At 35.4% G+C, this 15750-nt stretch overlaps 1 protein-coding gene across 3 annotated transcripts in view; it reads left to right on the plus strand.

Moving 5' to 3' along the window:
- Window positions 1–237: 237 nt before the first annotated feature.
- Window positions 238–15750, plus strand: part of CDH12 (cadherin 12) — a 152291-nt gene continuing 136778 nt past the window's right edge. For all 3 annotated transcript variants that reach the window (XM_057377742.1, XM_057377743.1, XM_057377744.1), the window contains exon 1: window positions 238–472. In XM_057377742.1, coding sequence (XP_057233725.1) covers window positions 242–472 — 231 coding nt within the window. In that variant the 5' untranslated portion in view covers window positions 238–241. The remainder of the gene's footprint in view (window positions 473–15750) is intronic.

Here is a 15750-nt window from a genome sequence, read left to right on the forward strand (position 1 = left end):
GAATGCTTCAGTGTAATCCTATGTAATTTGATGTTGCATGTAAATCTCTTTTATAGGTCCCTTTAGATGGAATTTACTGCGGCAAATACCTTGTCATCGGAAGGATTAATGCCTGCATTAGCATTTCTGCAATAAAATCAGAAGCTAAGTGGTGAAGGCCACAGACACCTCAAACCTGGATTCCTCTGCTCTGCATTAAGTGCTGGAGTTTTTATTACTTGCGGTAGGGAAGCCATTGCCAATGCTTACAAGGAACTGCTTATCCCTGCTTCTCTGGGTGCTATTTGATGGAGGTCTCCTAACGCCACTGCATCCACAACCACAAGAGATTTTAGAAGCCCAGCCAAGAGAAGATGTTGTCCCAGTGCCAGGGAGGAGGTCATCTGCCCAGCGAGTCAAACGAGGCTGGGTGTGGAATCAATTTTTTGTGCTGGAGGAGTACATGGGCTCTGAACCTCAGTATGTGGGAAAGGTAATTTTTTACTATTTCTTTAAAAATTTAAATTATAAAAAGAAATATTAAAATGGATTATAAATGTGTACTTGTTTCTGGTGGGGCAAATCTCCAACTGGCAGTAGTTCCCTTTGTTCATTGCTTTTACCATCCAGCCTTTCCTATTTTCACTATATACTTTCTGKCTTTGTATGTTTGTCTTATTTCCCCATTCTTTGTTTTGCAGTTAAACAAAAACAACAGCAAAAACAAGCAAACAAACAAAAAAAAGAGTGTTCTGAGATAAGTCTGTGTTTCACAACTAACTTTAATTGAATCTAAGTAAAAGAATGTTTGATTTTTGGCAACAAATATTGGTCTGATGTCAAGAGTTAATATGTAAACCTTAAATCTCTAGCCCAGAATGTGCTGTCATTTRCTGTGATTGGTATGGTTATTACAAATCAGTTTTCAGCTAATGAACTCACCCGTTTTTTGATCTGTTGTCTTGTGTCTCTGAACCATTTACTTTTATCTCTGATTGTTCAGATTGTTTTCAAGTATTTCTAATATRTTTCATTGCTTCATAATTCAATCTCTTGCACTAAAGATTTTTTACTGTGTGCAGACATGCACAATCATATATGCAGAGGATTTTTGCAGTTCCCTCCCTCATTATATGACCGCTGTTCTCTAACGGGGCATAAGTAATTGACAGACAACGGTTTGAGGGGTATGCGGGTGGGGAATTTAAATAATAGAGTTTTCTGATAGAAAAGGTGAAAAGGATGTCTGAAAAAACTTAGCAGAATATGTAATTGGATGCTGTGTATAACTTTCAAGTTAAATAAAGGACTTTACACAATGAGAATAAGAAGTCAGGGATTTATTTCCTGAGTCCCCAAATGCTGCTTCCCWAGACAGCAAAGTTTCAAATTCACCTACTATAAAAATGAATCATTGTGCTTCAGTACAATTTACTTTAATTTAATTTCGTAACTTTTTTTTTTTCCTGAGTACAAGCTCAGATTTTTTTTTTCCCCCTAAATATAGATAAAATTAACAGCAAATTATTTTTTCTTCCTACCCTTTCAGGAAACTATTTTGAGAATGCATAAATAAAACAGTTATTTAGCAAAGCAGCCAAAAATGTACTTGGATATGACAAATGTAGACATTTATGTTAAGCACGAAAATATATTGGTGAAAACAATTTGCAAARTGGTGTGTTGGTAKCACAAAGGTAATGTAAGGAGGTTGYTTCATAGRCTGAAGAAAGGGGGAACCACATAATGACAAATTGCATATTTGTGATATCTAGTTGATATAAATTACACTTTCTCAAACATATACCTTTTTTCTGRCAACTTACTAAAGATGCCAACAAGGAATCTCATCCCATTTGATGCTGTACCACAGGCAAAGTAAATGCTTTGCTCTTAACCTCAAAAGACAGACATGCTATTGCTGCACCACTGTATTTTTTCATTCGTTTTTATTCCTTTATGTAAGTTTTACCTTGTAGTCATTTCGTGCCAGTTCTAAACTGCTAAAACAATGTTAATTTTGAAAAAAATTATCAATGTACTGATGGATTAGCATCTTCCCTCATCCTGTTTGTGCTCCATTGATTTTAAGTTTGCAAGCAACTTTAGAACTGATGGGATATTTTCATTAAGAGGAATGCTTATCACTGATTTTATAAGCAATTTTAGAACTAATAAGATATTTTCATTAAGAGTAACATTTATCACAGATGTATTTGGCATATTTGTGTCTCTTTAGAATTTTTTGAACCTTTACAATTTGTGGGAAAGGCACTTTTCAAGTATGAGGAAAGTCAAAAAGCCAAACCAACTTTTTAAGTCAAAACACCTGCTTCTAGAATAGCGCAATTAATTTTAGATGGTAGCTTTTTACATTTTACAATGTTTATTTTGATGTTTATCACAACTTGTTTTATCTATATTAGCTGTTTGGTTCCATATATACAAATCCTGCAAGATTTTGCATGTCATCTTTGTTGAATCTCTTAGAAAACCACAACACAAAGCTCTCAAAGAAGGTATAACACTGAAAGAGATATGTTCCTTAGAGAAATTGTTCTTTTAAATCCAGATAGCAAAATTCAAGCTTTGTAGAAATTCAAACTGTTTTCAACATACTGAAATACACTCACTAGTGGCTAATCATTATCTTTAGATCATATGCATTTTTTAAAATCACATAAAATTTTTTAGGTGTTAAATGCAATTGAGTTTTTTGATTGATTGCAGAACTAAATCTAAAGAAAAAACTGTTCACTCTAATTAAAGGTTTATTCCAAAAGCATATACTTTCAATTTTTTTTTTAATAGTGCTACTGTTCTATATTTTAAAGTGGTAATAAGTATATGATAAAGTGTAGGATATTTCATGTGACCTGAAATCACAGAAGTTTTATCTTCTTCCAGTCATAATATCTGGACACCTGTGCATAGGCATTTATATAACTTATTAYAGAACTGCTGCAATGATAATGTCACAGTAATTTATAAATAGCTGTTTAATGTATCTATTAAATCAGCTGACAATTTCACTAAATAGTTAAGAGTGATAATAATTAAGASCTAATTTTGCAAACCATCTGTAAGAAAATACAGATTTACAGCAATGTCTTCTGTTATCAGCCAATGCACATAATGCCTTTCATGTCTGTTTTTAGACAAATGTTTCAAGAAATGTCAGGTGGCAAATCAAAATATAGTTTAGAAACTGATGGGGATTAGTCTAGCTTACAGGTGATGATTTTGAAATAATGCTTGAAGMTTACACATTAAAAGCATTTAACCTGAATATTAAAGTTTGGAAACCTGCTTGTGTAATCTGGAAGAATAGAAATCCAGCAGACTGTTAAACAGAAGATAATCCTCTTTGCTCAACATTTATTAAGCAGATCCATTCTAAAAAGCAAAATTAGAGTAGGGTGTTACCATGTGACCCATGAAAATGGATGGGATGCTGGGAGTGAAAAAAGGCTTGCTCATTTAGTTTGCAGTGCTTGRCTTGTTTTCCTGGTACTGTGAAGCTCCAGAAGGCCAGGCAAAACATCACATGTGTGGATCAAATCAGGAAAAGTCATGATTTCTTTTTTTTTGTGCAAAAGTTCAGATCTTAGTGAATGGTGACAGAAGTCATCAGAGTAACAGGTTCTCAAGCACGAACAAGCCCCAGCACAGTTGACAACCACAAGCAGGGCAGCAGTTTTAATTGCCCTTATGCAAGAATAGCTGAAGGAGTTGCAGCCCCACCAGAGCACTACTAATATGCCAATATACAACCTTTCTTTATTGCTGTGTTTCAASAGTGTCATGCAGAGGCAGCAAAATAGACTGAAAGTTCATGAGAAAAATATAGACAAGAGCAGCATTGATTCTTCATGGTCAAGATAATACTAGCAAAGGTTTTAGTTGTGCTGCATGTGKCACACTTCCCTTTCTATGCATCTTTTCATTCCTAGTGTGCAAATGGATTGMATCTTTCTTGTGCACCTGTACAGCTGCCTTTATGTAGAATTTTTGCAGTCTGTCCTCAGGTTTGCAGAGACAGGCATATGGTAGCTTGTACTGGATGGAGACTGGGTGCACAGGAAAAAATTGCAAAGTCYTCTTCAGTGTGGTGGCCATTTCTCATCTGTTTTTCAGTGTGGGAAAAAAAATCTCAGAACCTCATCTTGCCAGATGTTTGTTGTTGTTTTTTTTTTTTTTCAATGAAAAACCTATGTTTTATTACAGTTTGTTCTTTAAACCTCTGTTACATTAATGCACGCTCACATACAAACTGCTAAAGATATTTTTTGTTAAGAAAAAGATACTGAAAAATCTACTACTCACAGCTGCTCTATGGCAGTATAAGGTTGTGTAACAATATGGTATTTTTCATCTGACTCAGTCCTGAGAAAGCCTCATCATATTCAAAGGTTTGCTCATATATCAAGGTAGAAAGAGTGCTGATTTGGAGAAAGCAGAGCTCTCTATCTGTGACCAGAACAGACTGCTTTTTTTTGTAACTTAATAATTTATCCTCTGCMTCTGAAATGTGAGCATAGAAGCATTAATTTGTGTATTTTATAGGGGATAGTTTTTAATATAATGAAATTAAAGCTGACCACCTTTCATCAGGCTTAAATCAACACGTATTTCTGAATACACTCTCTCTTTTTACAGTTATTTTCCCTCTTGGCTGAGTGTCTGGATGACAGGGCAGTCTGTAAAGGAAATTTTGCACTGTTTGTTTTGAATCTGTTCAGACAAACAATTTTACAGTGCAGTGGCTATCATTTTGGCATTATTCATAAACATTGAATTAACTTGAAAGAAAAAGATAAAATTTAAGGAAAAGAAATACGTTCAGTGAATTTGAAAGCTGCTGCCCTTTGAAGAAGAAAAAAAGCTTGTCTGTTCATAATTGTACCCTGATTAAACTTATCTTTTTTTTATTATATTTCTACTAGATTTCTAGTAAGATGATCACAATAATATTTMATCTAAAATTGTCTAAAGGGTTTTTCATAACTTACCAGATTCCATTCCCACAACTGAAGTAACAATATTAGAGATAGATGTGTATTATTTTCATTCAACATTTGCACAGTGCCATCATCAAGGAGATGAAAATTGTTTCAGGGACTGCTGCCAGTAATGTATTAATTGACTCCCATGATGCAGGACATGACTGTTACTCTTTTYTGGATGATTTTCATATGAAAGATATGCTATGTATAAGAATGAGCTTGTTCATTATACTGAAAATATACTCCCCTCTGTCTGACATCAGAGTGAAATCTTGTTAGGTCTTAGTGGTCTTTAGATAATAATTTAAACTGTTATCAGGCATGATCACAGTAACCTGCCTTACTAAATCACCTTACTGAGTTTATTCCATGCACATTTTCAAGTAAAAGCACCGTCACAATTTATTACAGATAAGGAAATTGATGAGGAGAAATGAAATGGTAAAAAAGGTGTAAGAGGAAACACAACTCGTATCAGAACTCTAGATTTATCTTGCTCTGTTGAGACCTTTGTCTCTCCCACTCATGTCTGTCTGGTGAAAAAAGTGATGACTTTAAAAGCTTTCCATCCTGTATATTGCATAGAATATGTGAGACACAAAGTAATTTTGACAGTTGCACGTGAAAGTGTGAGCAGGAAATGGAACCATGGAAACACAAAACCCCCATGAGCAAGGCAGACTTGCATTTAAGGTTTGCTCCTGAAAGCTTACCTWTTTACAAGGTGTATAAAGACGTGGCAGAGATGAACAACGCAAAACAGAATGTTTCTTATTGATCTAGTGGCTTCACTTTGCTTATTGATTTGCTTAGGTAGCTCATAGCAGGAAAATTAGGAGCATAGTACTAGTAATACCTCTTGCCTGTGGTCTTTGTATTGATGAAAATTATATGAGGTATTTGGAGCTGAAAGAAAAGGACTATGTTTTCACAGGTTGCGTGAGAGAGGGGGAAGAGTGAGCTCAGGACAAAGAGAAATCAGAAAAAAAGGAAGGATTGACTTCTTGAGCTGTCACCTACACTTTAGAAGCTGCAAAAGGTTGAGGTTATTGTTCTGAACAGCTAAGGAGGTCACAGACTGGAATATTCCAAACTCTAAAACACAGTGGGCTGTATTATGCAAGAATTCAAAGCTCAGTGAAGGAGGTTGAGTCTGTGGAAATGGTCCCATTGCAACGAATGACTGAGTCTCACAAGACCTCTGAACACAGCTGAGTGGATGGTTTTAATTGTGCTCACTGTGTCTGAGGTTTATGCTGCCAACAGAGATGGAGAAATACAAATGAACTTGTAGAAATTAAAATGCTAAAGAAAAATCTTATACCTTTTGTAGCTGTATTTGGAATGCTTCTGCTTAAATGTCTTCATGCAGGCAGGAAGTTTATTTAAAGTGGGAAATATGTGAACGGATAGTTTAAAAAATATAAATTCTTTGAAGGACTTGAGGAAAAGAGACAAAAACATTGTCTCCTCTTTTAAACCAAGAAAATCTGAAGATTTTAAATTTGTTTAATCTAAATCTGGAGTTTTGCTGAGAATTTCTGAGTCACCTGGTAGACTTGAACACAGTGTTATTGATCGTTAGATCAGGCACGAGCATGTATTCTGTATGTCAGAAACACAAGCTGAATTTATAACTAGTAAAACATTAGGCTATCAATTAAAATTCGGCTGGAATCATGAGACCTCCTTTCTGGAAGAGCATCAGTATGCCAAGTAAGAAATTAAATWGCATTTTCCAGACAGAAAAATGAGGGAAAGTGTTAAATACCTGTACCCATTCCTGTATCTGGGTAACAATGTGTAAACCAAAACAACAAGAAAGTTCAGAAACCCAGAAAAGTTATGGCTGCTGCAGCATGAAAGATGTTAAAAAAGAGGGATAGCATAATGCCTCACATAAACATGCTACAAAAGCATACATTCTCCTCAAGAAAACAACAAAAAAAAAAAATTACAGAAGTATTCAAGAATTGCTAAGTGACAGGACTAGATTAAAGCTGAGGATTTCATATCTATGAGGTGAATGGCTTTTTTTCAAAAAATTGACTTGTTTCTCCTGGTCATTCTAGAGGGATGTGGATTTTGTATTAAAACAGTACTTGGAAATAAAAATAAAACAACAAGTTTAAGAAATAGAAATAATTAATAATTCTACTTAAATAGTTGTTAAAAAGTGAATATTTATAAAATTTGGATATTTATACAGTTTTCACTGGGAAGCAGCCCTGTGGAGAGGGACGTGGGGGTCCTGGTCAATGGCAAGTTGAATCTGATCCAGCAGTGCCCTGGCAGCCAGGAGGGACAGCCCTGTCCTGGGGGCATCAGGCACAGCATCGCCAGCCGGGCAAGGGAGGGGATTGTCCCGCTCTGCTCTGGGCTGGGGCACCAGGGCTCGAGGGCTGGGGGCAGCTTTGGATGCTGCAACATAAAAATGACCTTTAAGCTATTAGGGATCATCCAAAGAAAGGTCACAACGATGGTGAAGGGTCTTGAGGAGAAGTCATGTGAGGAGCGGCTGAGGTGACTGGGTCTGTTCAGCTTGGAGAAGACTGAGGGGACACCTCATTGCAGTCCAAAACTTCCTTGTGAGGGCAAAGAGGAGGGGCAGGCACTGATCTCTTCTTTGTGGTGACCAGTGACAGGACTCAAGGGAATGAGCTGAAGCTGTGTCAGGGGTGGCTTAGGATGCGTATTGGGAAAGTGTTCCTTACCCAGAGGGTGGATGGGCACTGGCACAGGGTCACCAGGGCAGTGGTCACAGAATCAGCCTGTCAGAGTTCAAGAAACGTTTGGACAATGCTCTGTGACACATGGTGTGGCTCTTGGAGAGGTTCTGTGAAGATCAAGGATTCAAAAATCCTTGTGGGTCCCTTCCAACTCAGAATATTCTGCTATTAAAATTGCTTCAATAAAATGCAAATAACTATTTACAAAAACATTTATTTATGAAAATATAGCATGAAAAATCACCACTGAAATTCAAAATCATTGTATGTGTATAAAATAGAATTGAAAAAATTGAAACTTGAATTCATTTTTCCAAACAAAATGATAAATATGAAAGAAAAAAAAAAAAAAAAAAAAAAAAAAAAAAAAAAAAAAAAAAAAAAAAAAAAAAAGGAAAAAAAAATCACTGCTAGAATCAATCAATCAATTATTAATGAAGCATGGTTGATAAGAAAAAGAAAGAAAAATTTCCAATTCAGTGTCCAATATCAACWTATAGGACAAACAAATGAGTTAGGTTATCCCATCCTCAGTCCCTGCAGTTGATATCCTTGTATACAAGTCATAAACAGAAATGGTTGGGATTGGCAGCCTCATCAAGTGCTGCCATAACATAGCATGGTTTGCTACTCAAGGCCCTGGAAGTGTTTTCACAGGAGATGTTCTAAAGTGTAGAAACCCCTGTTCTTCTGAAGGTGATATAGCAAACGACTATTTCTGTTATCTAACATAGAAAGCAATGGACTTGGAGCAAGTATTGGTTTTAYGGCAGTGACCATTTCCCTCTCTCAGCAACCCTTCATGTCCCACAGCCTCTAAATGACCTGTCTCTCCTCTCCCTCTGGAGAGAACCCTCCCTTAATCCTTCTTTCCTTCTTTCTGTTTCCCTCTCTCTGACATCCACTCTGCTGCAAAAGTTACAGTCACTTTAATTCTGGTATAGGATCCGTTACATATCCTACTAAATTCTGATAAATTAACCCAGTTAATAGTAGCTTTGAACTCCACAGTTTCTCTTCCAGCTTCAAACAGACAGACCTTGTGCACCCAAAAACTTGCTTATATTTTCCACGTGTGTTGGTGAAATAACTTGTCTTTCATAAATGAACCTTGTTTTTGCTGCATAATAATTAGTTGATTAAACAGAGTAGATGACATATGTTTCTTCCTGGGAAGAAAATGCAGAAAACTCAACAAGAAAAGTCAGAAGAGGTCATAAAGGAAAGTAGAATGTGACAAGACTGAAATGGAGGAAATAATAATAATGCATAAAGGTAACCAAATATTTTTTAGATGTACCAGTAGTGGAAAATATTTTTTTTTTTAATGGGAGCACTATTTCATAGTTTTCTCTGTTGTGCTCTCTCTTACTCATGATCATTTAGCCAATCTAATTGGAGATTATAAAATCTTAAATAATACAATAACCTTCCAGAGGCATTTCCAGACTGATGATGCTCTTTCTAAGGATTGAAGGTGCTCTAAAGCACAAAATCTGGTGTAAAATTGCCCTTTTCCTTCCAGTATTTTTTTTTAAACTCTGATGAGTTTCTTGGTGAAGTTCACTGTGTGGTACCCAATGCACGTGCTCTTATAGGCAGGAGAGGGTGACTAAGAAAGGTGATTATGGCCCCACTGCTGGGTGACACGTCCCTCCTCCGCCCAGCCCAGGGGCTGATCTCATAAAAAGTGAAAAAAGGAGGAGGAAAGCTGAAAGGCATACAAATGAGTGAAGACATTGTCTACCATCACTGACACATGCTAAAATTAAAACAAATGTAGTTTTAATTGTTGCTAACTAGCTTAAATTTAATTTTCCTCTGGAGAAGGAAAACTCTTGCTTCATAAAAACATAAATGCAATAGGTTTTATCTAAACATCTGTGTGAGGTAGCTCTTCTTGTATTTACAACAAGAAAATGGTGTGTGTAAAGAACAAAGCAAGCTTGGAAAGACTCCTGTCTTCTAGCACCAGTAATTTCTAGTAATCATAGAAATTAGTGCTTCGTGTGCTTTGTATTTATTTTAGCTGCCAGTCCCTGAACATGTAAATTAGAGTTAYTATTGATTCTGTTATCAAAGATTGATACTGTAATGCCATTGAAATCTTGCTACTGCTTACTAAAAAATRGATTTTCAGTTAAAGATGGATTATTCACTTCTATTGTTGTGAAAATACCTAACTGACCACTGAAAAAAACATTCCTGTACTTCGTCCTGGACACTGTGATGCTATATTTGGTATCAGTAAGGATTTAGGTTGAGGTCTATGTTGTTTAATGTCATCATAAATTATCTTGGAACATGTGAAAATATCCATGTGAGTGTTTACTCTTCAATTTAAGCTACTGGTGTTACAAAAAAAAAAAAAAAAAAAAAAAAAAAAAAAAAAAAAAAAAAAAAAAAAAAAAAAGACCTTATGAAACAGGACTAAAATAGGACAGGAAATCTGATACAAAGCTGTACATACTGTGGGAGGAGGGGAATAATTCCAATTTTATTAATAAATTGTTGTGCTCTGTGGAAATGATAATCTCTCTCAAATGAGATTGTGTTTCATAATAGCTGTATGCACATTTGCTTAGTGTGCGGTGAGTGCCAAAGAAAGCAAATGGGATGTTAGAAATTCTTAGCGGCAGCAGAAGGAAATAGATKCCATTAATACAGCTTTGTGTCTAAATTTCTGGTGAGCCTGTATCTTCCACACTCTGGGAATTATTTCCCTCTAGTCTTAAAGGGGACGTGTGTCCCAAAGAACTGGGGAAAGTACAGAGAAAGATAAAAGGTTAATCAGTACCTTTGGACTGACTCCTCAGTGAGAAATAACTGACTAAAAAAGATTTCCTTAACCTGGCAAAGAAACAAAGGGTAAGAGATATGATAGGTCTCAAAAATAATTGGAACGCAGGGGTGAGACCAAAGGGTGAGAATTGCCCCCTTTACCAATGCAAGATATGGGGCAGCAAATGAAGCAAACAGGTGGCACATTCAGAGCAAAGGAAGTAATTCTTCATAAAAGGAATCAATCAAAAATAGGTAGCTCCATGCCACAGGCTGATGCAGAGATAACAGAATATTTCATATATGTGAGAAGAGAATGAAGAAATTATTGAAAAATCAATTTGCCAAAGGCTATAATCAGCACTAATATGTGTACGAGCTGCTGGACACTTGAAAATTGTGTGGTGAACTGTGCTTTCTGTGACCTTCACCTTTGCCAGAGACAGTTTGGGCTGGAGGTCACTTGCACCCAGGGCAGCTCATCCTTTGTGACCAACCTTAGTAAGAGATTCTCTCCTTCACCAAGGAGAAAATAATGATAAGTGTTTATATTCATCATGCTCCCAAAAGTGACTCATTTAACTCCATTGAAAGAGGTTTGGACAGTTTAATGGGAAAAGAATTTCATCAAGAAACCAGTTCTAAATAGAAAAATACATTTTACTAAATAACATTTCTCCTAGTGAAAAATAAGAGCATTTGTCCTTATATATAACATGCAAACATCTGCATTATTTCATGTAGAAATTTACTAATTGTTCAGTCAATGTGGCTGTATTAGCAATAATGTTAGATTTTAAAAAAATAAATAGATAAATATAAGACAGTAGTGCAGGTCACTATACCAGCACAATGCTGGGAAAAATGTGTGGTTAGCAAGAGGCTTGGGATGTTGTTGCAAAGCTTCATGCCTTTCAATATCTCATACTGCCAGCCATTTCACACTAACTGCTTATTTAGGTTTCTAGTCCATGTCACAGCCAAAGGATCTTCCCTGAAAAGGATCCTTAAAATGAGCTGAGGCTCTTCAGGCCCCCCGTAAGTCCCTCAGAGGATTTCTTCCAGCTGAAGTTGGCCTAAGCCTGAAACACCTCTTCTACACTGAGGATGCAGCTCACACACCCATCTGTGATTGGGTTTTCTCTCTGACTCTAAGATAGAGGGAACTTGCTCAATCTATGCTCAGGCCAGTTTGGGAATGTGAAGGGACTTGATCAATTGCAGTGAAACCTCCTTACCTTTCATCATCTACATGCAGAATGAATGTGACAACCCTTGGACCACCGTGGCACCTACACACAAACTCAAACACACTTACAAAAGACAGACAGGTACAAAGCACAAATATTTCTGTATGTCTTCTTGCCAGGATGTATTTATCTTCTTATGCAAATCTTGTGGCATTCTTATAAAATGCAGTAGGTGATTTAAATTATACTTTGCAATCTGCTTCATGAAAATAAAATGCCCTCTTAAAGGGGATAAGAGTTGTGATCATGTCTTRTTAGTCTGAAAGACTGATAAGCTGAAAATTAAAAAGTAAATGAAAGGATTTTTTTTTTTTTWATWTTCTGTGGAAGAATTCCTTGTWTGTCTTGCAAGCTTAAAAGCTTTCAGAGTTCTGCATATGTTTGCATAGTCTTTATATACAAAATGAACCCTACATACATTGAAGGAGAGTGCTGGTTGAATAAGAATTTAGGAATGTGTATACCAGCCTTTTGATTTTTCTTTTATTTTTGGGTCTTCAAAAGCACTTTTCTGGTGTTCAGTTCAAGTTGCCTTTTAAAGAAGTTTAAGGTAAGACAAGATGAGAGAATTTTCTGTTCCAATATCCTAGAGGATAAAGTCAATAAATGAGTTTTAATYAGTAAAGCCCTTGCTCTGTCTCTATGGYAGTGAATAACTATCAACAGTCCYTGATGATAATTCTATGCCATTCAGYAGAGGTTTTTCTATTCAAATTTTTCTCATAGCGCTGGTTTTCAGGAGTGATGTCTGATGAAAGATGTTGATCACAGATGATTCTGAATCTTTTATGTTTTCTTGTACCTTGGTGTCACTATAGAGTTACTATGTTGAAGAAAGTATCGTTTTTTAGTGTTTTGTAATGTAGGATCCAAAGACATTTTCTTTAGTGTGTAAAGATGCAGATTTGGATAGTTAACAAGAGTTATTGTGTCAAAAACTATCAGCCTATAAATATTTATGTATTATTTCTGATGTGACTTAAGGATTATAATAAAAGAGTGATATAGGACAGTGTAATTGCTGTAACAATGTTTTTTGGTTTTTTTTTTTTGGTTTTTTTTTCTTACTGTGAGAACTGAAGCATAAACTGTGGAGAAGAAAGCCAAGAAAAAAAGTCTCATTGACGTTATTAGTGCAGTATATTTTCTAGCTATCAAGAGTACTTTTCAGTGCTATCATATAAGCCAGTTAATAGCTCCTGCTTGTCAAATGCAGCTGTATCAGCCCAAAAAGCAGGTAACTGCTTCTAGCTTAATTGATGCCAGTAGTAGAGTCCAAGAAAATAATCAATGAGTGTTTGCAGAATCAGGAGATTCCTGCATAAGCCTAATGAATTCTGGCAGACAGCATTTGTGCAGATTAAGAACCATTATAAAGATGGTGAAAAGTTGAAAAATTGACCCATACAACTGAAAGTTTCTTTTCAGTAAAGGTATGTGTTGCTGTGCATTTTTGAAAAGTAAAATATTTACTTATTTTGAGTAATTTATATGCTAATAGATTAATTTGATATTATCAATAAGTTAAAAAGCAGTAATATGTTTATTATTTACATTAGAAACAATTTGAGCTGGTTTTTTTTTTTCTTTTTTTTTTTTTTTTTTTTTTTTTTTTTTTTTTTGAGCAACAGTTTTTTTAAGAAATTGTAATTGATTTTACAAAGAAAAAGGATTATTCTGTCCTCTTTGCTCATTATCCTGTCTATAAAGTAGAGTAATTCAAAGAGATGCTTTTATGGGCCTCATCACTAAGGCGTCTGAGCATTTCAATGACATTTCCTTGCAGTGACTGAGACAAAAAAGTCTCAAGTCTCTTCCCTAAGAAGAGAGTTGAAGCACAGGAAGACTGAATTACTTGCCTGAGTAATTRTCAAATGAAATTGAAGCCTTAAAAACTAGAAATTTCATACTTCTGATTTATTTTTTTTTTAAATTCTTGACACATGTGGGGTTTTTTTTATGCAAATAATGGTTTACAGTTTGATATTGTCGGAATTGGTAAGTGGGGAGTTTTGTCTCTCGGTAAGAGACAGCTGGGCAGATCTGCCTACCTGGAAATGAAATAAAGGGTTACTGATTAAATTTCCCTACATCCAGCACTGCAGTGCTCTTTAGATTAAATAGTTAGCTTCCAAGTCCATTTCTAGTCTTGGCATTAATAATGTCAAATTTGTAACTGCAAGGTAAAAAGTAAGGTAAAGTAAGCTCAAGGGGAAGAGGGAAGGGGATTAAAGGTCAGTGCTGCCAAGTCCTCACGAGCCTACTGTATTCATGGATCATCAAACTAGATGACAAAATTATTAAAATAACTGAGAAAACAGGCAACCAAGACTATTGTGTTTGCAACAGTCCGTCTRCATTGTGCTTTATGAGTCTTCACTTTTGTTCCTTATAATAAATTGTTAACATGGTAGTTTGGGGAGCCCAGCCCCAGAGACTGATTCTGAAGTAATGGCTTCCTCAGTGTATTAAATAATTCTGACAGGCTGCTCATTTTCTTTAATTATCTCCAAGTATCAGTGGTTAAAAACTTGTAAAAAATAATGGTATAAGTAATTAGCCTATTGACATTACTTTTCCTATAGGCTATGCAAGATAATGAGAAACATGTACTGAATTTGATCATATTTTATGCATTGCACTGATAATTTTGTATTTTTGGGGGGAAATATAAAATGGTATTATTTGGGAGGAAAAAGGCATGTGAAATCCTTCTTCCCAATATCTCRGACAGGAAGAAAAGATTCATTCATTCTGTGTGTTTGTGGTGAGTCTACTGTAATGTTTATTAGTGATGGACAGTCCATATGCTGAGTTAAATAAATGGRCAGAAATTATTTGCTTCAGTAATTTATCTACAGTGTTACTTTCCAGTAATGTAACTTAAACTGTAGGAAAAGAGTAAATTACAAAGATAAATATGGGTAAATTTATTCCAGGACTTCTCAGAGCCATTGATATTCTATATGACAATGTCTTAAAAGAACTCTGAGAGTCATTTATAATTTTAATGTTCATTAATGTTATACACTAAAGGACAAGATGAGCCTAAAACAGTGCCTACAAAGTTAATAATAAATTTGTCTTAAATGTTGCCAATAACCCACATATTTTGACAGAATTCATTAACGAAAAACATTTTCAGAAAATTGTTCTTCAGTTTCATGGATTTTAAAGTAAATCTTCATTTTATCCTGTTAAATTCTTCTCATTTAATGCCACCATAAATTTTATAACCAGCTAATGAGAACTCTGTATCTTTACTGAAAAATACAATGCAGTCATTATTTAAAGTCCCCTTCCTTATTGGTTTGTGTCCAAAAAAATAAATGGGACCTTTCTTAAAAAATTGKTTTTGATTCTTTCAAAATTAAGWAGTGATATTGTACTTCTCATATTCYGAAATTGTAGCCATGTTTCAGAATTGTTACCAGATAGTGGCCAAATCTTCATGAGTATTTTCATTATGATTTAAAGTGAACTTTTGAGRTAAATTCTCATTCAGAATAACTGCAGTTTTGTTCACATCCGGAGAGGTCTTGGAGAGTACAAACTAGATTACTTCTGGATAAAAAAAGCTGAGAGGATGCACTACATGAATTGGCACTTAGTCCACYGAACCAGATGAGATTTTGTTCACAGCAAAAAACCCTGAGGTGCATTTATTGCCTGCATCATTCCTCTCCATCAGCTGCTTCACTCTACAGAACACTCTCACTGGTTCGCATTACTTGCTAACATAGGTACAGCTTGTGTCTAATAAAAAATAGATACAGAGACACTATCCAAGGCTAGGTGAGTCCTGGTATATTTAGTCAGCCATCTTTCCGTAAATTTCAGTTAAATTTCCTAATATTTTTAAGAACTACTGGGCAGAAGCGATTTATACTGTCTAGTTTATAAAGGTGGGAAGAAATGGTGTAGAACAGTTATACAAAGCATGAGTGTACAACCTCAGTTTGGGAGTAATTCTTAATAATATTTATATTCTTGTTACTTACATGC

The sequence above is a fragment of the Malurus melanocephalus genome, unplaced genomic scaffold, assembly GCF_030028575.1.
Source record: "Malurus melanocephalus ecotype Western Australia unplaced genomic scaffold, MMel_1.1 scaffold_323, whole genome shotgun sequence".
In the NCBI taxonomy this organism is placed as follows: Eukaryota; Metazoa; Chordata; class Aves; order Passeriformes; family Maluridae; genus Malurus; species Malurus melanocephalus.